The sequence below is a fragment of the Microcaecilia unicolor genome, chromosome 3, assembly GCF_901765095.1.
Source record: "Microcaecilia unicolor chromosome 3, aMicUni1.1, whole genome shotgun sequence".
Classification (NCBI taxonomy): Eukaryota; Metazoa; Chordata; class Amphibia; order Gymnophiona; family Siphonopidae; genus Microcaecilia; species Microcaecilia unicolor.
This window is the reverse complement of record NC_044033.1, coordinates 527,613,743-527,639,095: the sequence shown is the minus strand read 5'-3', so window position 1 is coordinate 527,639,095 and position 25,353 is coordinate 527,613,743. Positions and strand designations below refer to the sequence as shown.

Sequence of the window (25,353 nt, the reverse complement as noted above, 5' to 3'; positions counted from 1 at the left end):
GGCCACCACTTGCAAAACTTCAAATGACAGCACAAGAGCAACAACAGCCCAACCAGCTTCTACTACTAGTAACACAGTAGATGACGGCAGAGAAAGACCTTGTACGGTCCAGCCAGTCAGCCCAACAAGCTAAACTCATATGTGTATACCTGACCTTGATTTGTTCCTGCCATTTTCAAGGCACAGACTGTAGAAGTAGGGTTGCCAGATTTAAATAATTTTTCCCACCCCAAACCAGTTCTAAACAGGGTTGCCAGGTGGAAAATTTTTTTCTAGCCCAATCCAGCCCAAAAACCAGCCCAAAACCCGCCCAAACACAAACCCCGCCCCTGACACCCCCACCCCCGCGTCATCACCCCCGCCGTCACCGGCCCCGCCCCCGCCGTCACCGCCCCCGCCTCCCCGTCATCGGCCCCGCCTCCCCGTCATCAGCCCCGCCTCCCACGTCATCGGCCCCGCCTCCCACGTCATCGGCCCGCCCAAAACGTCACTAACCCCGCCCAAAAAACGTCACTAACCCCGCCCCCCGCGGCCGAAAAAGGCAAAAAGCCGCCCGAAAAACCGCACAGAAACCCAAAAGGCCGCCCAAAAAACCGCAACCCGCCGCGGGCAAAAATTTCCTGCGGCGGGTCGCGGAAAACCGCCCAATTGGGCGGTAAAACCGCCCACCTGGCAACACTGGTTCTAAACCCGCCCAAAACTGCATACCCCCACCCCCTGACCTTCACAGCTCCACCCCCTATGCCATTAACTACGCCCCCCCCCCCGCACCGCAAAAACCACAGCCGAAGAACAAAAGAAACCCCGCACAACCGAACGCAAAGCCGCCCAAAAAACCGCGACCCGCAGCGGTCAAAAAAATTCCCACAGCGAGTCGCGGAAAGTCGCCCAATTGGGCAGGAAAACCGCCCATCTGGCAACCTTGTGTAGAAGTCTGCCCAGCACTAGCCCCACCTCCCAACCAATGGCCCCAACTCCCACCACCGGTGCTGCCACCTAATCTCCGCTAAGCTTCTACTCAGCTACTACTACTACTACTACTTATCATTTCTATAGCGCTACAAGGCATACACAGCACTGTACACCATACACAAAAAGACAGTCCCTGCTCAAAGAGCTTACAATCTAGATAAGACAGGCAGACAGAACTCATCTCCCACCCAAACAACCTACTACAGCAAGGTTCATTCCCTACTGAACAAGCCAACGTTCTACTTACAATCCAATATACCTACATACATTCGGTCGACTAATCAATACCTTCACTTTAGGAAACTACTCAAAACCCATCTATTCAAACAGATTTGCCCGAACAACTTGACCTACCATAGGCAAACCTAAGCAACCCATCCATCTACTGGTTCATCTAATCATTAACAATTATTTATTTATTTATGTAGGGTTAATTTCTACCCCACATTTTCCCACAAATGCAGGCACAATGTGGCTTCCATGAATTACAAAAGTTAAAAGATACAACACATGAATTTTACAGTAGAATAAGGATAAAACTCTAGCAGCAATTAGGATGGCTAAACAGTAGAATTACTGATGGAATACACTTTTTCAAAAAGGTACGTTTTCAGCAGCTTCTTGAAAACATGGTGGTCAGCTTGCGGTTTTAGGTACAGGGGAAGAGCATTCCAAGTCTTCGGGCTGGAGTAGTGGAAAGTAGAGGCAAAAAGAAGCTTGTATTTGACACGCCTGCAAGATGGGTAATGTAGTTGTAAAAAGGAGCGTGCTGTTGTGATGGCATTTCTAGGTGGGAGATCTATTAGAGGAATCATGTATTCCAGAGCTAATCCGTACATTATTTTATGTGTCAAAGTGCAGACTCAGAAAGTACCTCCTACCAATCTTCTTACCCTCCATGCTCTTCATCGCTCCACTTCCTTACCTATCCCTATCCTTTCTCTCATACCTCTTTTATCCCATTTACCCCTTGTTCATTTGTCCTACCACATACCTCCTTTGTTGATTCTGATATTATAGATTGTATTCTCTCATGTTACTATGTAAGCTGTATTGAGCCTGCGATGAGCGGGAAAGTGCGGGGTACAAATGTAATGAATAAATTATATACAGAGTGCTGTTCCTTACACATCAAATAAAAATGCACTCTTGAGAATTTACAAACTGCGTCCTTAATTTATTGATACACATAAGTAATGCCACACTGGGAAGAGACCAAGGGTCCATCGAGCCCAGCATCCTGTCCACGACAGCGGCCAATCCAGGCCAAGGGCACCTGGCGAGCTTCCCAAACGTACAAACATTCTATACATGTTATTCCTGGAATTGTGGATTTTTCCCAAGTCCATTTAGTAGTGGTTTATGGACTTGTTCTTTAGGAAACCATCTAACCCCTTTTTAAACTCTTCACCACGTTCTCCGGCAACACGTATCAGTACAATACAAACACTTCAGGTGCACAGACTTCCCTCTCCATACCTTTTCACAGACTCTCCAGCATACGCCCACATGCACACTTCTACTTTTTATTTATTTATTTATTTATTTGTATCCCACATTTTCCCACCAATTTGCAGGCTCAATGTGGCTTACATTTGCCGTATGGCGGTTGCCATTTCCGGGTAACAGAATTACAAATGGTGTTGGGTTAAGGTGCATACATACATGGTAACATACATGGAACAGATCATGGTATGTATATATATATATATATATATATATATATATATATATATATATATATACACCATGTGCATACATACATGGTAAAGAAGAATACATTATGGTATTGCATGAAGGTTCCTGAGTAATTGGATTATAACATACATTATTAGGTCATTGACTATGGAGAGACCATATTCAACATAAGGATTGAAGTGGTAGTGCTTGTTCACTAATAACAAAAAGCTTAATCAGTCAAGTGATAAGATTTTGTTTGTGTCTAGGTCGTGTATAGTCTTATTATATAGTATTTAAGATGGATGTTTATGGTATGTCTTGAACAGATCTGTTTTCAGTAGCCTTCAGAAGATAGTTAGGTCTTGCATTGTTTTTATGGCCAGGGGATACTTCATCTGTAAACCCATCTTGTATAAATATATCCTAACAAACACACGTTTCAGCTTAGTCCACCCCGTGGAATCAACCAGTAGTCCTTCTTTGTTGTCAATCCGCCGTATAAATATATTTTCACGGCAGCATCCCACGCTGTAACGTGTACATAGACTGAAAATCCCAAACGGCTTATCCCAATGTCCAAGCCGTCAGATATGCGTAGGGTTATAAACAGTTTAATGAATTGTTGTTTCACTCGTCAAGGGAGACGATCTGTGTATCTCATCCACATAGGCTTTACTCAATCTGTTCCTCAAACACCTTAAGTGTATGTATTGTATTGATATGTGTTTGTATATCAATAAATTAAGGCCGCAGTTTGTAAATTCTCAGAGTGCATTTTTATTTGAAACATTCTACTTATACCAATACCTAAAAACCCCAAGAAACCACCGAGTGATGTCACCAACTACCGCCCTGTCGCCTCCATCCCTTTGCTAGTTAAATTGATGGGAAACAATTTAAGCCTTTACTGAGCTTCCTCAGTAAAGAGTTCGGGTTGACCTCTCTGTGCAACTGGGGCAACGCGAAACAGCCAGGGCCTTTGCTAAACTGTTAGAAGACTCATTGGTGGGCATCGGCTTGGCAGAGCCTGGCAGTCGCTCTGTTGGGCTGATGTCATGCAGGACTTCCGTGGGACGTCAGAATGGAGAGAGTGCAGCTGGACACAAGCTCAGTTGAGTTGCGTAATGCCTTCTAGTAAGAAGACGTGTTCGTTTCCCTTTAAGAGAGTTTATTTCTGTTGTGCAACTCGCCTTTAGCACGAGTTAAACCAATAAAAGTAAGGTTGGATGAAGACCATGTAGGGGAAAGGGCGGTGAGCTGCTTTGTTGCAGCTCCTTTAACATGGGTAGGCAAGAAATCCAATAAACTTAGGGACCTAGTGTCTGCTGTTAACAGCAGGGCTGATCCAAGGGTATTAGATGCCCTAGGTGAATCTTCAACCGTGTCCCCCCTCCCCCCTACGAAGTGAGCTGAGACCCCCACCACTGCATCCCTCTCCCTGTAATTCAGTGTTGTGCCTCCCTCCTCAATCTCTCCTTGCCATCTGTACCACTCCCACTACCTATCTTCCCCCTCCCCCCCCCCCCCCCCCCCCCTGTTTTTCCAGTCTTCTTGGCCACTACTGAAACCTTTACCTTCCCATGCTAGTTCCAGGAGGGCCCATACAACGCTCAATCTTCAGGACTGGCACAGTATGACGTAGAATGGCAGCAGCAGGAAAAGGAAGGTTCTTGCATATGCTGGATTTGGAATGCCCACAACCTGCTCATTCCACACCCATGGCCATGCCCCCTTTTTGGCAATAGGCATTAGAATTTATGCACACCACGCTAGAGTATGCCTAGCAAGTTGTGCGTGTAAGTTCTAATTGATGCTGATTAGTGTCAATGATTGCTTGTGAAATGGCAGTTATTGGCGCTGATAGGCTTATTAAGTAAATTGTGCACGCAGATTCAGCATACAAACTGATTTGTGCGCACAATTACAGTCACGCTATATAGAATCTGGGGGAATAAGGGAGCAATTCTATAAAGTGTGCCGAACGTTCATAGCCAAAGTGCTGGGTGCCAAGTGAGAATTCTATAGTGAGATCTGTGTGTCTATTTTCCATTATACAATTATAGTGGAGGTTGGCATTTACATGCCAACATTGAAGCATACCTATGCAGGCATAAAGGCGCACGCCTAAATGCTGCACTTTGGCTCTCCATATGCAGTGGCAGCTGTACCTTTAAGCCACCTAAGGCGGGGGCCTCAGGCGGCATTCTCCATAGAACGACACTCTCCCCTTTCCTCCTCAGCCCTCTTCCCCGCATTTGCCTTGTTTTTGTTCTTTTCCAAAAGGCAGCAGTGGTAGGGGCAGTGATTCACATGGGATGCCCTTCTGCCAGCACCGGCCTCTTCTCCCTACTTCGGCCCGCCTTTTGATGTAACTTCCTGTTTCCTCAGAGGTGGGACAAAGTGGAGCGAGGAGGCCGGTGGCAGGACAGCCAATGAGAATCCCTTTTGGAAGGGAGAAAGTTGGGTTGAGGGAAGGGGAAGATGCCAGGGGTGGGGTCAGGAGCGGCATCTCAACCCTGCCTCGGGCAGCAGATTGCCTTGGGCTGTCCTTGTCAATATGTATAGTTTAGAAGAAAGCTGGGAGAGGGGCTATGAGAGAGACGTTTAAATATCTCCATGGCATTAATGTACAGGAGGTGAGCCTCTTTCAAATGAAGGAGTTATCTAAGGAGATACTTTTTCACGGAAAGGGTGGTGGAGGTGGTGGAGATGAGGACTTTGTCTGAATGTAGGAAAGCATAAGACAGGCACGTGGGATCTCTTAGGAGGAGGAGGAGGAGGAGGAGTTAGTGGTTGCTGTGGATGGGCAGACTGGACAGGCCGTTTACAGTGATAACTGCAAGCCGTATAACCAAGCAACAAAAAACCTGCCCAACCGTTTGCCTATATGGATAGCGTCTGAATACAGCCATTATTAGTATTGCAGTTGCAGTCCTTGTTCTACATGTCTGTTCAGTACATACTATGTACATTAAGGACTAGATTCTATATATCACGCCTAAAAAATCGGCGCTGAAATGAAATTCACGTACAAAGTATGCCTTAATTTAGGCGTGCTTTGTAGAATTAAGCCTAAATTTCCATGTGATATATAGAATACACAGTGTTGCTCTGCATGACTAGATTTTAGTCATGGGATGTTACACCAAGTAAAACTTGGACACACAAATTATGCATGGAGCGCATGTATTCTATAACAATGCACATAGATTTTAGAAACACCCATGACCCGTCCATTCCATCCCCGTGGCCATGCCCACTTTCAAACTACGCGACTTAGAATTTATGCACATCACACTATAAAATACGCTTAGACCAACATTATAGAATACACTTAGTTCTGCGCATAAATTCTAATTAATGCCAATTAGTGCTGATAGCATCCAATTAGCAGTGCTGATTAGCTTGTTAATTAGCTTATGTACATTGTTATGGAATACACTTCGATTTCTGCGCAGAAATCTTGGTACAATGTATAGAATTGTGCTTAGGCAGAATATTGGCAGTTACATGCATATGTGCATGCAAATACCTTTATTCTAAACTAGAGGTTTTCAGCTCAGTTCTCAGGGCATACCCAGCTGGTCGGGGTTTTCAGGATGTCCCCATTGAATTCAGTGGGGGTGTCCTGGAGACCCTGACTGGCTGGGTATGGAATGGGTGGAAAACCTCTGTTCTGTTCTAAACTATGTACAAAAGTGGCATATAATTGTTAGTGCCTCTGTTATGAAATTACCCCCCTCCCATAGACCCATAACTGAACTGAATTCAACACATAGTAAAGGCAACGAGAACATTCCTTAGCATCCCTCCGGACCGGACCAGGATTGGACTGATGGGTTGTGCTCGCCTACCAGCAGGTGGAGACTGAGAAAAAACTCTGACTCTAGAGAGCCAATAGGAGCCCTGGCCATGTGACCTTAGCCTCAGTATTTTCTCAGTCTCCCAGCAGGTAGGAAGTGAGCCCATTAGTCTCTCTCCTTTTCTCTTTAGATATTACAGATATTTGTGATAATTCTTCTGTGCCTGGAATCTTATTTAGAGGCTTGACAGGGTTTCCTTTCTCTTCTTTCTTTGACAGCCTCGGGGGTGTTAAACTCGGGTGTCTCGAGTCCACCCCCCTTCCTCCCCATCTCCCTGGCTTAGCAGGGAAGGGCCGTCCCTTTCTCTGGAAAGGTGTACCGTCTTTGGGAGAGGCAGCCACTTTTAACAGGTAGCTGCTTTAAAAGAATTAAATCAAATAAAAGTAAATTCAAAGAAGCAGCCTTTCTTTCCCCAGACTTCTAACGAGCAGGCAGCTCCAGTGTTTTATTATGATTGAGGGGTTATAAAAAAAAAAACAAAAAAAAACAGAAGAAAATAATTCAGTATCTGTGACTTTAAACAGCGATTTTTCTCGTCAGATTTAATTTCCTCCATTTTCTTGCGTTTTGGCGGCGGCAGTTTAAACAAATGAAAAAAAAAAAAGAAAGGTGCGAACCGCGTAAGCGCGGCCACCTGTTTTTTCCGATATGACTTAAAAGTTCAAACAGCTGCTGTCGGTCAGCGTCGCGCAGTTCACGCAGCCGGAACATGTAAATTTTGCTCTCCCTTCAAGGTTTCTTCGGGTCCGGTGCTGCCTCCAGTTTTTTCGGGGCCTTTTTCGCCGGCTGTTGTTTCTTCGCCGTTCTACTGGGCTCCGCTTGTTCGGAGGTGTCGGGCGCGCTGTCGACGATCGCCACAGGGCCAGTGGAGCGAACGGCGGCCATTTTGTTTCTCCCTCCATCTTATCAGTCGGGGATCTCTCTGCTGAAGGTAAGGCTGCAGTTCATAGAGCAGTTCGGCTCCAAGATGTGTACACTTTTGTATGTGCTGAACGGCGTATTCTAAAATGCTCTTCACATCAGCAGGCAATATTTGGTTGAAAGGGGGCTCCTTTCATATATGGATATATAACAAGCTTTTCTTCTTTTAAATTTCTATGTATCATGGGGCTGTTAACACTAGTTTTTTCTGGTGCTCAGTCATTTTTCATTGCCTGGTGGAAAATCTGCATCTTATCATAATATCATAATTCATTTCAAGCATTTTCCTCAATAGCTGTAGTATTATACAGTGTTTTAAGAACTTTAGAAACTTTCTCTATAGGCATAGAGTAAATTTCTGTCTTTCTCATTCCCTGGTGAATAGGACTACATTGTCTAAGAGTCAATTGATTGGTACTTTGCAATTCTGACCATAATATCTTAGTTCCTTTCAAGCATTTTACTCCATGCGTATGATGTTATATAGTGTTTTAAGAACTTAACAGACACTCTCAATGGCTGTAGTGTTACACAGTGTTTTCTTTTTCCGACTTTAAGAAGCCTTCTCTAGAGGCATACAGTATATTGTTCAGATGCCATGGGGATATATCAGCTCTTTCATATTCTCTGAGGGACAGTCCTGTCTACCAAGCTCCCAATCACTCAGCTGCCTTAGCAGGCATGCTTTATTCATGTCTTCCCTTCTTTTCCAACTGCCTTGAAGCCTCTCATTTTTCATTTTAGCTTTCTTCTGGTTTTTACAGGACATATGGTCACTTAGAGAATAAAGTCATCCTTTCACTTAAAGATAGTGGACGGTCCTCAAACCATCTACTCGTGTTTGTCACTACTCTATCAGTTCAGCATTGGCAGATTATAAACATCCTGGTTTGGTCCAGTATGCCTATACATACCATCTGCTATGTCTTCCTCTTCCTTAGAGACCTGATGTTATATCAAGCTTTCTTGAATTCAGATACAGTCTTGTCTACACTGCCTTCACCAAGTGGCTGTGGCACAACTTCACTTTTTTCGTTACAGGTAATTTCCAAGTTTGTCCTTTTTCATTTTCATTCTATGCGCCTTCACTCCAGAGTGTTCTTTCAATTGGAAGGGGATTCACTCACTTCCTGTGTATTTATACCATAGGTACATAAGTATGGTTATGCTGGGTAAGGCCTAAAGTCCATCAAGTCCAGCATTCATATCTAATGGGCATAGGTACATAAGTTTTGCCATTCTGGGGAAGCTCAAATGTCCACCTTTCTACAGCCAGAACAGCATTAAAGAAAAGAAAAAAAAAAAAAAAACCTCTCACGAGAGTATCGAACAGAAATCTCTGCTCCAAAAGCAAGGCTTTGCAGTAATTCTGCAAACTAACGCATACAATATTTGCCATGGCTGTTCACCACTAGAAACACCGGGGACCCTGGGCCTAGGTTCGGTGTTTTAACCTGAAACAAGCTCAACATTCATATCTATTGGGTGTGAGTCTGGTACTACTACTACTACTTAACATTTCTAGAGCGCTACTAGGGTTACGCAGTGCTGTACAAATTAACAAAGAAGGACGTTCCCTGCTCAAAGGAGCTTACAATCTACCTCTCAGTGAGGGAGGATGCATGACCGTGGTACGTGGATTAGTGGTATGTGGATTAGGGAGATCCAAGAAATTACAGGCCGGTGAATCAGACGTTCATACTGGGACAATTTTTTTCTGTCCGGAGCGTACTACCATAGCTGGTGGACTCCTATATTCAGAACTTTCTATATTCAGAACTTACCCAACTATGGAACGCCATAGAGATAGGGTTGGAGTTTGTAGCCCTATTTAACTGGTGTCCTTGGTCACCCTTCCTCTTCTCCTCAGGATCCAGAGAATGGCTAGTTTTTTGCTTATGCATTAACCGGTCATTTTCAGCAGTACTCTCTCTTCCGTTCTTTTATAGATCTAAGAGGATGTTCATTGCGCTCTTAGGGTCATTTCATTCTTACCTAGACGACTGCCTAATTGGAGAAAGTCTTATCAGCAGAGTTCTCAGGTCACGCACCGGGTGTTGCATTTCTTACAGTCTCTAGGTTGGGTGGTGATTGTAGCCAGGCCTCTCATTTGATCTCTCATTTGATCTCTCATCAGATATCTCTGATTTTCTCTTTGTTTAGTCAGGTTGGCGCACAGTCTTTTGTCTCCTCTGCAAACATCCCAGTTTATATTTTTCTTGGTGACCTTGGGCCTTCGGCCATTTCCTCGCTCTATTCTGCAGAATGCAATTTTACTTTCTAATGCCCAAGAAGGAATTTTCCTTCATCCTATTGCGAATCTCAGGGTCATCAATCGCACTATTTAAGTGTCATCTAGTTATCTCAAGAACCTTAGTTCTGTCATTGGGATGGTTCGTGCAGTACACTTTTTGGCAGAAGCTTGTTTGTATATATTTTTTTTCTGGGGGACCTCAGCAATTCGTTTTACTTTCGGGTGAATTTTGTTTTCCCTACTGACAAACAAGGCGGAGAGAGCTATGTTGGTCCTTGCCGTGGCAATGGGTTATGTCATCCGCCAAGGAGGAGTTAAGAGTATACTCTTGAGTTTGTACTCATTTTTTCTTAGTTGTGTCACCCTGCATTTAGGTGAATGGACTCTCATTTTTTCAGCCTTACTTCCTCACTGCGACACTTCAGGGCTATCTCTTTTTGCCTTCAGGCTCACGAACATTTCTTGCTTCTTCCGTTCAGCAACAGTCTTGACGGAGACAGGGACAGATGCCAACGTCCAGCAGGGGTTTTTCAGCCTTCTTTATGCGTTTCTTCCATCATCTCACTAGGTGTTTACGCAGAACCAAGGCACCCTTCTACATCCGGACCCCCAGTCACTCAAACTTATGGCGTGGTTACTGGGTCTGCAACATCTTTGATATTTTCGCAGGAAGTACTTCAAGTTTTAATTGCTTCCAGACAGAAATCTACATTAAAGTCCTATGAATCAAAGTGGCGACGGTTCACTCTGTGGTACTCCTCTCGCCACTTCATTCCACAAACAGTATCCATTTTGCATGTTTTGGAATATCTTCTGCATCTTGCAAAATCTTGTCTGTCTTACTCATCCATTAGAGTTCATTTGGCAGCTCTATCAGTGATGCATGATACTGTTGACAACCGCACGCTTATGCAGCATCCACTGTCAAAGCGGTTTCTTAAAGGAGTCCTGCACCTGTACCTCCCGCTTCGTCCACCAGCTAGGTGAACTAGGTGAACAGACTCTTAAAGTTCTGTTTTCTAGTAGCCATAACTTTTTCTATAAAGTTTTCCTCTTCAAGCAGTGTTTCCCAGTAGCCATTGCAGCAAGTAGATCTATGTGTGGAATACTTCTACGGTTGGTAACTTCTTTTCGGTCTGCTGTAGTTTAAAGTTTTCACCTTTCCCAATCGGTTTTTTCTTATTGGTTTTGTCCTTCTAGCCAGTAGGCGTAAAAGTTTTTCATTGTTTCTAACCCGCTATATCTCGAAGGATCAAGGAAATGAGAATGTCTATTTCTCTTCTCGCTGAGAGGGCAGTTCCACAGCGTATTACAACATATTCCACAACTTCAGAAGCGGGCTCTATTCTTACTATGGCGATTTTTGGTGCTCTCGGTGCACATTGGTAAGTTGGCAACTTAGTCCTAGTTTCATTTTATTTTGCTCATTGGGACACACTACATGTTAGTTGTCGCCAGGTGGCCTATGCAGCATGAACATTTCTCTGCAGTTTTCATAGGGTCCCTCCCTTCAGATTACTGCTTTGGTACTTCCCATCAGTCCAATCCTGGTCCGGTCCGGAGGGATGCTAAGGAAGGAGAAATTAGATCTTACCTGCTAATTTGCTTTCCTTTAGTCCCTCCGGACCGGACCAGGCCCCTCCCATGTTCTCTCTACTCTTTAGCTTCTTTTATTAAGTAGGAAGTGTATTCAGTAGGAAGTGTATTCATTCCTTTACGATTCGTGGAACAATACTATATATATATGCAGAACTTTACGTGGTCTATACCACTTCTCTGGTGGTTGCTGGTGAGCTCAATTGCTGGAATCTATCTATAAAACCTTAAATACGCCATACCACTTCTCTGGTGAGAGTTGTGGCTGAGCTCAGTTGCTGGAAAATCTATAAAACCTTAAATATGATTTACCACTTTTCTGGTGAGAGTTGCTGGTAAGCTCAGTTGATGGAATATATATAAAATCTTAAGTGGGCCATACCACTTCTCTGGTGAGAGTTGCTGGTGAGCTATAAGACAAGTGAGCCATACCACTTCTCTGGTGAGAGTTGCGGGTGAGCTATATTATACGTGAGCCATACCACTTCTCTGGGGAGAGTTGCTGGTGAGCTATATTACATGTGAGCCATATCGCTTCTCTGGTGAGAGTTGCTGGTGAGCTATAGTACAAGTGAGCCATACCACTTCTCTAGTGAGAGTTGCTGGTGAGCTGTAATACATATTGGGCCATACCACTTCTCTGGTGAGAGTTGCTGGTGAGCTGTAATACATATTGGGCCATACCACTTCTCTGGTGAGAGTTGCTGGTGAGCTCTGATACTTGGCATTGCCGAGTGCTTTGTGGCTGCTAGGATTCCATACGGCACAGAAGGTCTTTCTTTCTTTCCTGCTTTGTTATTCAAATACTGAGGCTAAGGTCACATGGCCAGGGCTCCTATTGGCTCTCTAGAGTCAGAGTTTTTTCTCAGTCTCCACCTGCTGGTAGGCGAGCACAACCCATCAGTCCAATCCTGGTCCGGTCCGGAGGGACTAAAGGAAAGCAAATTAGCAGGTAAGATCTAATTTCTCCTTTTCCCCTATAAAAGCACAGTGCCAACCAGTGGACTTAAAATAGATTGCAGTTTTTAACTTATGGCTAATGCATATCACAATTCTCATGTTCTCAGTCAGTGCAATGATTGCTGTCAACATGAGTTGTCAGGATCCCAAGCTGACCATCCCTGCCACAGCGATGAGAGGCAGGGATGGTCAGCTTGGGGCGGCTGAGAGGAGATATGATACAGGTCTATAAAATAATGAGTGGAGTGGAACGGGTAGATGTGAAGCGTCTGTTTGCGCTTTCCAAAAATACTAGGACTAGAGGGCATGCGATGAAGCTACAATGTAGTAAATTTAAAACGAATCGGAGAATTTTTCTTCACTCAACGTGTAATTAAACTCTGGAATTTGTTGCCAGAGAATGTGGTAAAGGCGGTTAGCTTAGTGGAGTTTAAAAAAGGTTTGGACGGCTTCCTAAAGGAAAAATCCATAGACCGTTATTAAATGGACTTCTGGAAAATGCACTGTTTCTGGGATAAGCAGTATAGAATGTTTTGTACATTTTTGGGATCTTTCCAGGTATTAGTGTCCTGGATTGGCCACTGTTGGAAACAGGATGCTGGGCTAGATGGACCTTTGGTCTGACTCAGTATGGCTATTATGTTCTTATGGAGCTGTGCAGCTGGACCAAACTCCACCAAACTAGGAAGGAGTGCCAGCCAGTTCTGTAAGACAGCATTGCTTACAGACAGCTGCCAGGTGACTTATGTAAACTCAAATAGTAACATAGTAGATGACGGCAGAAAAAGACCTGTACGGTCCATCCAGTCTGCCCAACAAGATAAAATCATATGTGCTACTTTATGTGTATACCTGACCTTGATTTGTATCTGCCATTTTCAGGGCACAGACTGTAGAAGTCTTGCCCAGCACTAGCCCCACCTCCCAACCACTAGCCCTGCCTCCCACCACCGGCTCTGCCACCCAATCTCTAGTGAATACAAATAGCCATTCCTCTCCCTCTCTATAGCCCTGAAGTTCAAAGGTAAACGCAGGCGCTAGAGGCAATTAGCACTGGACTAGTGCCCACATTTACCTGAACAAAATGTAGAGAGGCCCAAAGTGCAGAAACAAGCATGTAAACAGTGCAAGTGGCATGCTAATGTAATCAAGCTCATGAAAATGAGATAACTTTGTATTCCTCCCCAATGCTCAGAAAACGAGCACCCAAAACAAAACTGCTTATTGCTGCAAAAAATAACACCATGAGGGAAATAGTGAATTTCTCATCTGGTACGTTCCTTGCTTGAGGAGATACTAGCATTTAATCTTAAATTAAGATGTTATAGCTGTGCTGAACGTACTAGGCCCTGTGATGTATTTTCCCTGCTACTTTCAGAGCTGATTTTGGTAGTATGCTGTGGTTTAGGATGAGTTGCTGGGCAGTTGTGTAGCCGTGCCTCTCATGTGACTTTGTTCAGCTAAACAGGAAGCTGTTGGCAACTTGGCTTTGATTGATGCAAGAACAATGGCTAGAGAAATAGAGATTAGGTGGCTAAACATCTTTAGAGCAAGGTATGAAATTTTGAGTCACTCTATTTTTTCCACCCAAAATAAATCCTTACGTTTGTGTGTTGTCTGTCTGCCTATGGCTTATGTCTGCTGTGTTCACACAGAGAAATATGATTTAATATTTTATATCCTTCTGTTGCAAGCGCTCAACCTGAGATATGGATTCCATTGTTACTGTGCGGTTACTGAGTGGTTAGAATAGGGAATTTGATAACTGAGTTGGCAGTTATTAGATCAATGCAGGCAACCTGAATAGGTTTTTTGCATGTTTAATAATAGGAACAGTCCCCAGTAATTTGCAGGTGTTTGCGGGAATTGTCACAGTATCATAAAGTTGCATATTCTGGCATTTGTACACCCAATTCATGTAGGGTTTTATTGGAGGGGAAGTGGTGCTGGAAACAGAGGAGGGGCTATGGAATAGGGACAGGGGATTCCAAAGAGTATAGGAAGGGCAGGCAGATAAGGGCTGTAGTAGAGGAAGGGGGGTAGAGAACTGGGAGAGGGAGGAATGATCATCCACCACCCCAAAGCTCCTCTGAGCCCCTTGCCTGCTACCCTTGATCACCATTCATGCATGCCACCTCAGATTTTATCACTCTCTCCCTACAGCCCCCACTATGTTTACTGGTGGCATAGCCACACACACGTTTTTGGAGGAGTTAGCAAGTTAATTTGAGGGCACTAAGCACATCATTTCCTCTTTTCTCTTCAACTTCAGAGTAACTTTAATATTAAAATTACCAAGCCCTCCCAGCTGAATAAATCCAGAGCCATCTACCCTGACTGCAAAGGAAGGGTAGCAGACAGTATCGGGAAGTGATCCACTAGTACTGAGCATGCTTGCTGCCCTGGTGATAGTGGCTTAAAGTGCTGTCATTGTCTGCTGGCTTCTTCCTTGCAGTTGGGGTAGGTAATTCTAGATGATTTCAGCTGGCTGGCATTTCCCCTCAGCTACACTAATGGTGCTTCTGGGTGGTTCTGAGGGAAAAGTGGAGAGTGGCCTAGTGGTTAGGGTGGTGGACTTTGGTTCTGGGGAACTGAGGAACTGAGTTCGATTCCCACTTTAGGCACAGGCAGCTCCTTGTGACTCTGGGCAAGTCACTTAACCCTCCATTGCCTGCCGCATTGAGCCTGCCATGAGTGGGAAAGTGCAGGGTACAAATGTAACAAAAATAAAATAGATACTATTGGAGATTCTACATGGAATGTTTGCCACTATTTGAGGTTCTGTTGCTACTATTGGAGATTCTACATGGAATGTTGCTACTATTGGAGATTCTACATGGAATGTTTGCCACTATTTGAGGTTCTATTCCACTAGCAACATTCCATGTAGAAGGCTGCGCAGGCTTCTGTTTCTGTGAGTCTGACGTGCAGGACGTCAGACTCGCAGAAGCCTGCGCGGCCACATTGGTGATCTGCAAGGGCCGACTTCTACATGGAATGTTGCTAGTGGAATAGCAACATTCCATGTAGAATCTCAAATAGTAGCAACAGTGGAGGAGTGGCCTAGTGGTTAGGGTGGTGGACTTTGGTCCTGGGGAACTGAGTTTGATTCCCACTTCAGGCACAGGCAGCTCCTTGTGACTCTGGGCAAGTCACTTAACCCTCCATTGCCTGCCGCATTGAGCCTGCCATGAGTGGGAAAGCGCAGGGTACAAATGTAACAAAAATAAAATAGATACTATTGGAGATTCTACATGGAATGTTTGCCACTATTTGAGGTTCTGTTGCTACTATTGGAGATTCTACATGGAATGTTTGCCACTATTTGAGGTTCTATTCCACTAGAAACATTCCATGTAGAAGGCTGCGCAGGCTTCTGTTTCTGTGAGTCTGACGTGCAGGACGTCAGACTCGCAGAAGCCTGCGCGGCCACATTGGTGATCTGCAAGGGCCGACTTCTACATGGAATGTTGCTAGTGGAATAGCAACATTCCATGTAGAATCTCAAATAGTAGCAACAGTGGAGGAGTGGCCTAGTGGTTAGGGTGGTGGACTTTGGTCCTGGGGAACTGAGGAACTGAGTTTGATTCCCACTTCAGGCACAGGCAGCTCCTTGTGACTGGGCAAGTCACTTAACACTCCATTGCCTGCCGCATTGAGCCTGCCATGAGTGGGAAAGCGCAGGGTACAAATGTAACAAAAAGAAAAAAAAGCGGAGGAGGCGAGATCCACCTGTGGCTATGCCTCTGCTCCTTACTGCGGTGCCTTGCTCTTCCCTATTCCCGTCTTCCTTCTCAGTTCCCCCCCCCCCCCCCAAAGAACATGCAGCTGGTGGTGTTTAAAATTCCTTCCGTTTTCCATGTTGATCAGGAGCGCTTGCTGTGTGAGCTGTTTTCCCTTCTGCCTCAAAGCGGACTTTGCACTCTCTGTGCTAGGTGGATGTTTGGTTCTCAGTTGAGTCTTGGGCTGTATTTTGTAGCTTTTCCTGCTACTGCATAGTTAGTTGTGGGAGACCAGGGTCGCAGTCATAGAAACACAGTAAATGAAGACAGCTTGGCAGGTTGGCTATCCTTTCTGCCGAGAAAGGTGGCTAGGGTTGTAAGTGCAGCTCTGCAGGTTACCCCCGCCCCCCCCCCCCCCCCCCCCCACGTTAAAGTGAGTCATTTAAGTTTTTTGCTTTTAGTGGAGATGTTCTTTACTTTTTATTGCATCCTCTTGCCACAAGAGTTGGGATCCTCTGTTTATCCCATGCCTTAGATGATTCATTTTAGTACTGTTGAATGAGCACATTTTACTGTGTGAAAGTTCTTCTGCTTTAGGTCTGTGAAAGAAAATTTGCACTGGACTGCCATTAGCTGCTTTGTTCCCAGGAATGTGTAATACTGGAGTATCTCAGTGTACCTTCTTGGGAGAACTTTAGGGCCTGTACTGTAGCTGCCTGTTTCACTGACACTTGGCCAGATATACTAAACTTAACGAGCCATTAACGAGCAAGTAGTAAACCCTGGCATGCACTAAAGGCCATTTTCCGATCACGGTAGCAGCTAACGAAAATGGAATGCAGATGATCCAAAGGCTATTGCGAGGCTATTATAATGAGATGCACTACGGTTTTCCGATCCCCTTAACCGTGAAAAACCTAACGGGAGGTCTACACCTCTCGTTGGGGCAAATCGGAAGGAAAAGATGTCGTCAAGGATGTCCTTTTTGGACGTCCTTCACCTGAAAAAAAAAAAAAAAACCTGCACTCCAAAGACGTTCTTTTTGGATGTCCTTCACTTAATGAAAACTTGTGCCGCCTGAAAGGAAGACGCCGCGCCGCTCACCCCTTCCACGGCTTGCTGCAGGAAGGCTCCGATGCGGCTTGATCATAGCAGGAGAGTGCAGTTGAGGACGTCCATCCAAAAAGGCGTCCCCCCCCCCCCCCCCGGCAATAATAAAAACGGCCTTTTTGGACGTCCACTCAGCTGAGAGACCTGGAAGTCTCTGAGCCAATCACAGCGCATTTAGCTCAGCTAAACGCGTTGTGATTGGCTCAGAGACTTTCAGGTCTCTCAGCTGAGTGAAGGACGTCCAAAAAGGCCGTTTTTATTATTGCGGGGGGGGGGGGGGGAGGACATCCAAAAAGGATGTATTTTTGGATGGACGTACTCAACTGCACTCTCCTGCTACGATCAACCCGCATCGGAGCCTTCCTGCAGCAGGCCGTGGAGGGGGTGAGTGGCGTCTTCCTTTATGGTGGCACAGAGGCGTATTTGGCATGCGCAGAGCAGCCAGCGTAACGCTTGGCTGCTCTGCGCATGTTCGACAGGCCGACTGGTTACCGATGGAATAGAGAATGCAAGTTTTAAGTGGGCGCACTTCTCTTTCGAAAATAAGCCTGTCAGTGTTCTGGGTTCAGAATGGCACTAAATAGGTATTGGTGAGTGCTGCTGCAGTCTGGATAGCTAATCAGAAAGTTAGGATGACAATTTTCTGTGCTACTTTTTATCTAGGTAAGGTATCCGGAGAGTGGTCTAAATATTGCTGCCAGTACCGTGACCAGTGCCAGCTAAACCAGTCATCTGTTTAAGGTGGCTTTTGAATATTGAACCCAATCTTTCGTAGTTAAGCCCAGCAGTTCCCAAACCTGTCCTCGGGGAACCCCCAGTCAAGTCAGGTTTTCAGCATATACACAACAGATATTCAGGAGATCAGGAGATTTGCATGTACAGTGATATTTTGTGAATAAATGTTTGCAAAAATTCCACCTGAATGCTCTGTAAACATATTGCAAAGAAGGTTGTACACATAGCGGAAGGGAAAGGGAAATGGGACTTGATATACCACTTTTCTGAGGTTTTTGCAACTACATTCAAAGCGGTTTACATATATTCAGGTACTTATTTTGTACCAGGGGCAATGGAGGGTTAAGTGACTTGCCCAGAGTCACAAGGAGCTGCAGTGGGAATTGAACCCAGTTCCCCAGGATCAAAGTCCGCTGCACTAACCACTAGGCTACTCCTCCACTCCAGGTGGAGCATGGGTGGGACTTGTTCATAAATTTATAGCTAGGGCTGGCATATGTGCTTGTACCTAACAGTATATGTGCATAGAGCTTAGCCTAGAATGGGTGGCAGAGCTGGTGGTTGGGAGGCAGGGCTAGTGCTGGGCAGACATATACGGTCTGTGCCAGAGCCGGTGGTGGGAGGCAGGGCTAGTGCTGGGCAGACATATACGGTCTGTGCCAGAGCTGGTGGTGGGAGGCGGGACTGGTAGTTGGGAGGCGGGGATAGTGCTGGGCAGACTTATACGGTCTGTGCCAGAGCCGGTGGTGGGAGGCAGGGATAGTGCTGGGAAGACTTTATACAGTCTGTGCCGGGGCTGGTGGTGGGAGGCGGGACTGGTAGTTGGGAGGCGGGGATAGTGCTGGGCAGACTTATAGGGTCTGTGCCAGAGCTGGTGGTTGGGAGGCGGGGATAGGGCTGGCCAGACTTATATGGTCTGTGCACTGAAGAGGACAGTACAAATAAAAAAGTAGCACATATGAATTTATCTTCTTGGGCAGACTGGATGGACCGTGCAGGTCTTTTTCTGCCGTCATCTACTATGTTACTATGTATATATACCCAATTATGTAGAGAGTAGGCACCCTCTGGGCACCTAAATAGGTGCAGTGTAATAGACTTGCTCTTTGTGTAATTGAGTTTTGTGGTTTGAACATAAGAATAACCATAGTAAATCAGACCAATGGTTCATCTAGCCCAGTATCCTGCTTCCAACAGTGTCCAATTCAGGCCACAAGTACCTGACAGAAACCCAAATAGTAGCAACATCCATGCTACCAATCCCAGGACAAGCAAGTGGTTCCCTCTTGTCCATCTCAATAACAGACTATGGACCTTTCTTCCCAGGAACTTGTCCAAACCTTTTTTTTACATTTCAGTGAGGCTTTATTGAAAACTTTCAAGAATACAATACACAGTTCAACAATATCAATTAACCAGTGTCACTGAAGAACAAAGTATAAATAACATGACTTCCTTTTTTTTTTTTTTTTAATCCCAGTAGGGGACATGTCTCTGTTCAAATCATCCTTTTTCCCCCTATGCTTCAGGCACACAAAGGTGCATCCATGCAGAAGGGCTGGAAAGAATTCCATGAACCATGCTCTGTATGCTTTCACCACTTGGGTTAACTTGCAGCAAGAGTGTGTCCTGTTCATCTGTCTCATACTTCCTCAAATGGAAGGTAGTAAAGCTGGTAGCTTTGCCCCTTTATGCCCAATACAGTGGTGCATCACTGATCTTTGTGTCTGGGTTATTAAACTTAATAATATGGTAGTTCAGTGATCTGGTGCTCTGTTTGTTACCAAGTGATTTCATCAGCTCTTGGCAGATGTACAGTCTTGATACTGTTTGTTTGTCATGTGTGAGGTAATGGATGTAGGGCAGCCAGGGTTCAGATCCTGCTGGTGTTCCTTGCATTTCCACGAGTACTTTTAGGAAAAAGGTGCAAGCAGATTGTTTCAGAGTCTGTTGTCCACTTGCATGGTAGATTTTTCATGCATACTGAAGATGACTGTTCATTGCTGGTCAGGATTCTGTGCTTGAGCTACAGTTCTTACTTGGCTTCTTCCTTTAGTTTGCTTGACCTGTATACTAGCTGTATGTTCACCAGTGACTTATAGATAACAGCATGACTGAAATTTACTGACTGTGTCCCATAGACTGAGCAGAAGGACCCACCAGGCCATTTGTACTACATGGAGAAGAGCTTCAGATACCTGGAGGTTTGCCATGTGTCACTTGACTGCACTGTGGTGAATGAGACTGCTTGCCGTGAGGAAGTGTAGCATTTTAGGCAGCGTGGCTTGTTGTGTAACTGTATATGAGCAGTGACGTTATTATTATTATTTATTTTTTTTGGTTACATTTGTACCCCGCGCTTTCCCACTCATGGCAGGCTCAATGCGGCTTACATGGGGCAATGGAGGGTTAAGTGACTTGCCCAGAGTCACAAGGAGCTGCCTGTGCCTGAAGTGGGAATCCAACTCAGTTCCTTAGTTCCCCAGGACCAAAGTCCACCACCCTAACCACTAGGCCACTCCTCCACGTTAGAGCTATTTGCAAAGTGTCAGGTTTCTATTTATACCATGTAATGTGGCACTGTCTGCTTAGTGGCTCAACAAGGGTGTAGAAATAGTAGCTCCTGCTGTAAACAGACCAGCCTGTTCAAAAAGGCATACCATAAGGATACATCTTAACTACCAGACAATGAAACTCAAGCCTGAACTACATAAAACCTAACTCTCTACACCTGACTACAAAAGTCTACTCTACCACAAATGAACTTTAATGCGATTACCACTTTATCTTTAATTCTGAACATGAACTCTTTATATTTGACTGCTTAACCTAAAATGTCAATCATATTCTCTAATGCAATACCACTTATATCTCTCACTCTGGAAATGTCGATCGCCATGACGGAGCAATGTAAGCCACACTGAGCCTGCAAATAGGTGGGGAAATGTGGGATACAAATAAATAAATAAAAGCACTAGATCCTTGGTGGCCACAACATACTGATTTTCAGGATTTCCTTGGTGAACGTTCACGAGATGTTTTGTATTCGAGAGGCAGTGTGCGGATAGCATATGTAGTCCCCATGGAAATGATAGGTTCTGGGCCCCTTGCTTGTCACTGGGATGCTAACAAGCAGAAAACCTGCAGGCAGATGATCAAAAGCAAACGTGGGCGCTAGAGGCCATTAGTGCTGGACTAGTGTCCCAGGATTAGAGCCAGTGAGTGGGTGTAAAAATGTGCTCGCTGGCTGTGAACACTAATAGCATGCAAATGCATGGTAAACAGGGACGTTGCTATTCCTCCCCAATGCTGAGCAGGCAGCGTGCCAAACTAGCGCACTGCTACCACTGTAAACCTTATGCCAGCTCAGAGCTGGTGTTGGGATTTAATAGAGCATTGGGGAGGAATGGGGAGCCCTTTCCAGCATGCATCTGTATGCTAGCAGGCCCCCCCATATCCCCCCCAACAGATGTCCCAAACCTGGCTCCCCTCCTGATTCAAGGAGGGGCCCTGTCCAACATGCATCCCCATATTCCCCTAACAGATGACCTGAACCTGATCCCTCCCCTGATGCAAGGGCATGGGAGGGCTGCAAACCTGAGCCCCCCCCAACCTGGTGGTCTAGCGGACCCCTCTTCTCCCCCCCCCCCCCCGGTACCTTTGCAGTGGAGGAGGGAATAGCACACTACCTCCTCTTCCAGCACTTCCTTCAAAATGATGGTGCTCTGCCCAGTTCATCCTGGGATGCACTGGGTGGTGCTTCCCTACCTTATAAGGGAAAAACTGCCTTATATGGTAGGGAAACCCTTCCCAGGTCATCCTAGGATGCACTTGGCAAGGTGCTGCCATTTTGAAGATGGCTCTGGACGTCGAAGAGGTACGATGGGGGGGGGGGGGGTGAGGTCTGCTAGACCATCAGACAGCATGGGGATCGGAGCAGCAGCCCACCAGGGCAACCAGGTCTTCTTTTTTGGGTGTTTGGGGGGGGGGGGTAGATATCTGGAACTCTGGGCCCTTGTGTTATTGTCTGGGGGGGGGGGGGGGCTTGGGATTGCGGATGGCAGAAGTCTTGGGGGTACCTTGGACCTCCATCTCATTTGACAGGTTCGGGCTTTTGATCATCTGCTGGTCCTTGATTTTGATTTGTGGCTGCTTTTTGACAGCATGCTGTTTCCTTCTTTAGTATTAGTGCTGTCTTTTCTCTCTCCAGAAGAACCTTGTGTATGGTGGTGGGTAGGAGTGGTTTTGGTTTAATTTTAGTTAAAGTTCCACACTTTTGAAGCATCAAGGTCTTTGCATGCACCACTGACAGAAACCCAGTAGCAAGGGAAGACATTAGACTTTGAGCTGGGCTTGATGCAAAGTGATGTTTGTATAGAAGCAAAAGGACTGAGTATGAGCCTGGTGTGCATACAGGAGGGCAGAGAAAGATGATAAATGGTAGCCTGTACTGTTCTGGAAGTACCTAAATGTCACTTGAGACTGGAAACAAGGCAGCACCTCCAGCACGGTTTCAGCTGGAGGAAAATCTCTGCTGTACAGATAGGTTGCAATGCACAGACATCTGATTTGTCTCTCTATCCTTTTAGGAGACTGCGGAAACTTTATGTCCTGTGAGCAGTGTCTTAACGTCACAGGCAGCCACCTAACCTGCCTCTGGGAGTCTTGCAATGGTAAGTAGGAAGAGTTGTTTAATGCCTGGAACCTGAAATTTTGATTATAAAACACCCGCCTGCCTTACAGGAGCCATCCTGTGTGAGATCCAGCCAGTAATGAACTGTACTGCTCAGGTCATCGTTTGTTAACTTGTACCTTGCTCAACATGAAGACTCATTTTGATCTAACTTATTAATTCAGACTAGGCCTTGGTCTTGATCCAATATTTGGCTTCATTTGTTATTTAATGTAAATACCACATAAAGGTTGGGAGTCCTGACCTCCAGGAAAAGGCAATCCTATTTCAGGCACTTTGATATTGTGGTTCCTACACTAGTCCCATTTAACTGTGATTTCCACACAGTCAACAAAAGGACAATACTTTTTTTTGACCAACTTAAATGGAGGACTTGCAAAGAATATATTAAGGTAGTGTAGCTGCTTAGTATCTTCCCTTTGGGTTGTGGAGGAAGATACTGCAGTCTATTCATGCGTAATCTACTGAATCGCCCAACCAGGCCTGCGATGTTTTGTGAGCTTGATCCTTTGCAGTCTCCTAAAAAGCACATTAATCTCATCAGTTGGTGTCAAGCTTAGGAGCTCTTATATAAAGGGTAATAGTTGGGTTGGATTATTTCTACAGCCAGGCCAGAGTTGGTCTAAAATATAGATTAAACAGGTCTTCAGTAAAACAGACTGGTGGCAGGGTATCTGATTCCTTATATACCAGTGTCTTTATAATGCTTTCCAAGAAATGGAATGGCTGGCCATTTATCTGACTGGCATGCAGGAAGGATTCAAGGATCTGCAACTCAAATCAAGAAGCTTGTTTTCTAGGCTTGTTTGCAGCCCTGTTTTGATGAGTCTAGAGCTCTATTTCACCCCCCCCAATCCATTAGCACTTTGATATAGAGTAATATAGCCGCACATGGAAATAACGGATTCGGTTGATGAAGGCACCAAAGGGTATCTTCAAAGCCACCTCCCCACATAGCCAGTGTACACGCCACACTTTCTACAAGCATTTTGGGAACTGGATCTCCACCTTTTCCCTACTTGTTTCTTTAGGTGTACACTGATTGTGTGCATGGTTTTTTGTTGTAGTGCATTGCCTGGATATGTTAATGTGTAACTTTTCAGGGTCGGCATTAAGAGATGCCAAACAGGATAATTGCCCTGAGCTCCTGCAAGTCTTAACACCAGCCATAGGAGCCAACTTTGTTCAATATTGAGGGTTGCTAAAGCACCCACAAACTCCTTGACTGTCAGGGAGAGGTTCCATTGGGTTTAGCACCCCCCCCCCCCAATAATTTTGAAAAGTTGGCTTGTATGACACTAGCCCTGGTAATTTTTCATTCTTAGAGGGATACATGTTTAAATCTAAATTAGAATGACTTGAGGATCCCATTGTCTAGTGATTTTAAATATTTTCTGCTCAATTATTTTTAGCAGTAAGCAAAGATGAGAAAGTTGGGTGTTAATGTACCCTCCCAGGTTTGAAGGAGCAGCCTTGTGCTCAGAGCAGTAGGCAAATCTTGGGTGACCTGAAATTTTACTCATTTGCAAAGACAAGTAGCCAATTCCAAATCTTGAGAGCCAGGGATAGTTCAAATGCTCGTCCTCCCATTGACATTCCTAGTGGGTTTTAACCAATCCCCCCATGCCATGCTAGAATCCAACTGGATCTGAAACTGTGGCCCCACCCCCTCCACAAGCCGGTTGCCCACTACTCCACCCTCCTTGCCCTTCCCAAGCCTGTCATGTAAAGGCCCTGGTGGTCTAGTCCAAATTGCTCCTGCCCCCTTCCACCACACTGAAAATGGTGCCTGTGGCTTCCCGCAGGAGGAGGAGGTCGCAGCTAATATTTTGGAACTGGGAATGGCCTGAGCAGGAGCAAGTCGGTTCTCAGGACATTCCCAATTCTAAAATGGCAGCTGTGACCTCCCGCAACAGACTTGTGAGGCTGCTGCGAGAAGTCGTGGCCGCCATTTATGCAGCCCGAAGGAAGGGGGCAGGAACAATTCCGGACGCTCCTGTTCCAAAGAGAGCACTTGACCACCAGGGCCTTTACAAGGTAGGCTTGCGGCAACAGGGGCAGGGCTATAGTTTCAGGTTTCTGCTAAAAATGCACAGGCATTTTCGGCAGAAACCCAAACCCAGATTTAGGGTCGGTTTCAGTGTTAAAAATTGGTGTTTTTCACACATCCCCTGGCTTGTCTTGTAGCCTCCACTCATTTTTGTCCCTTTTCGATGCTAATGGTTCCACTGATAAAGCTACCTATCAATTGTATCTTGTGTTGCATTGGTTAAAAACTTTGCAAGCCCTCTAGGACTGGGATTTGTGCCTGAATAGTAATTTGCCCTGACCATAAGTTTGGAAAGGCAAGTAACTAAATCAAAACTTACAGCAGAAATGCCTTTACCTTGGTTTTAAGGAGGATGTCTCCCTTGGACCTTCTCTAGTTTCACTTCGCATAAGTTTTGGTGGTTCTTGTTTCCTCTCCCCCACCAATATGTGTCTGATACTCTTCAAATGGTTTTTCTCTTCAATCCCTCTTCTGTTCTACCTCCTTGACCCCTCTGAATCATTCAGCTCTTCAGTATACATGTTCCTTGTGCTCTGGTTTGACTTTTTGTCCAGGATTGCTTGTGTTTTGGCAGCAGAAAAATCTTGGCATCACTGATTCTTATTCTAATTAAGACAAGAGGGGAATTTTCAATTTTCATTAGTTTCATTAGTTTTTAATTAGTTTCTAAGAAGCAAACCCTAAATACATTGCAAATTACAAGTCAAAAGATTATTCTCCGAGGACAAGCAGGCTGCTTGTTCTCACTGATGGGTGACGTCCACGGCAGCCCCTCCAATCGGAAACTTCACTAGCAA

General features: G+C 45.2%; 1 protein-coding gene across 1 annotated transcript in view; it reads left to right on the top strand.

Moving 5' to 3' along the window:
• Positions 1-25,353, top strand: part of CD164 (CD164 molecule) — a 73,844-nt gene that overhangs the window by 9,457 nt on the left and 39,034 nt on the right. Inside the window, exon 4 of the mRNA XM_030199189.1 lies at positions 22,403-22,486. Within this exon, the coding sequence (XP_030055049.1) occupies positions 22,403-22,486 (84 nt within the window). The remainder of the gene's footprint in view (positions 1-22,402; positions 22,487-25,353) is intronic.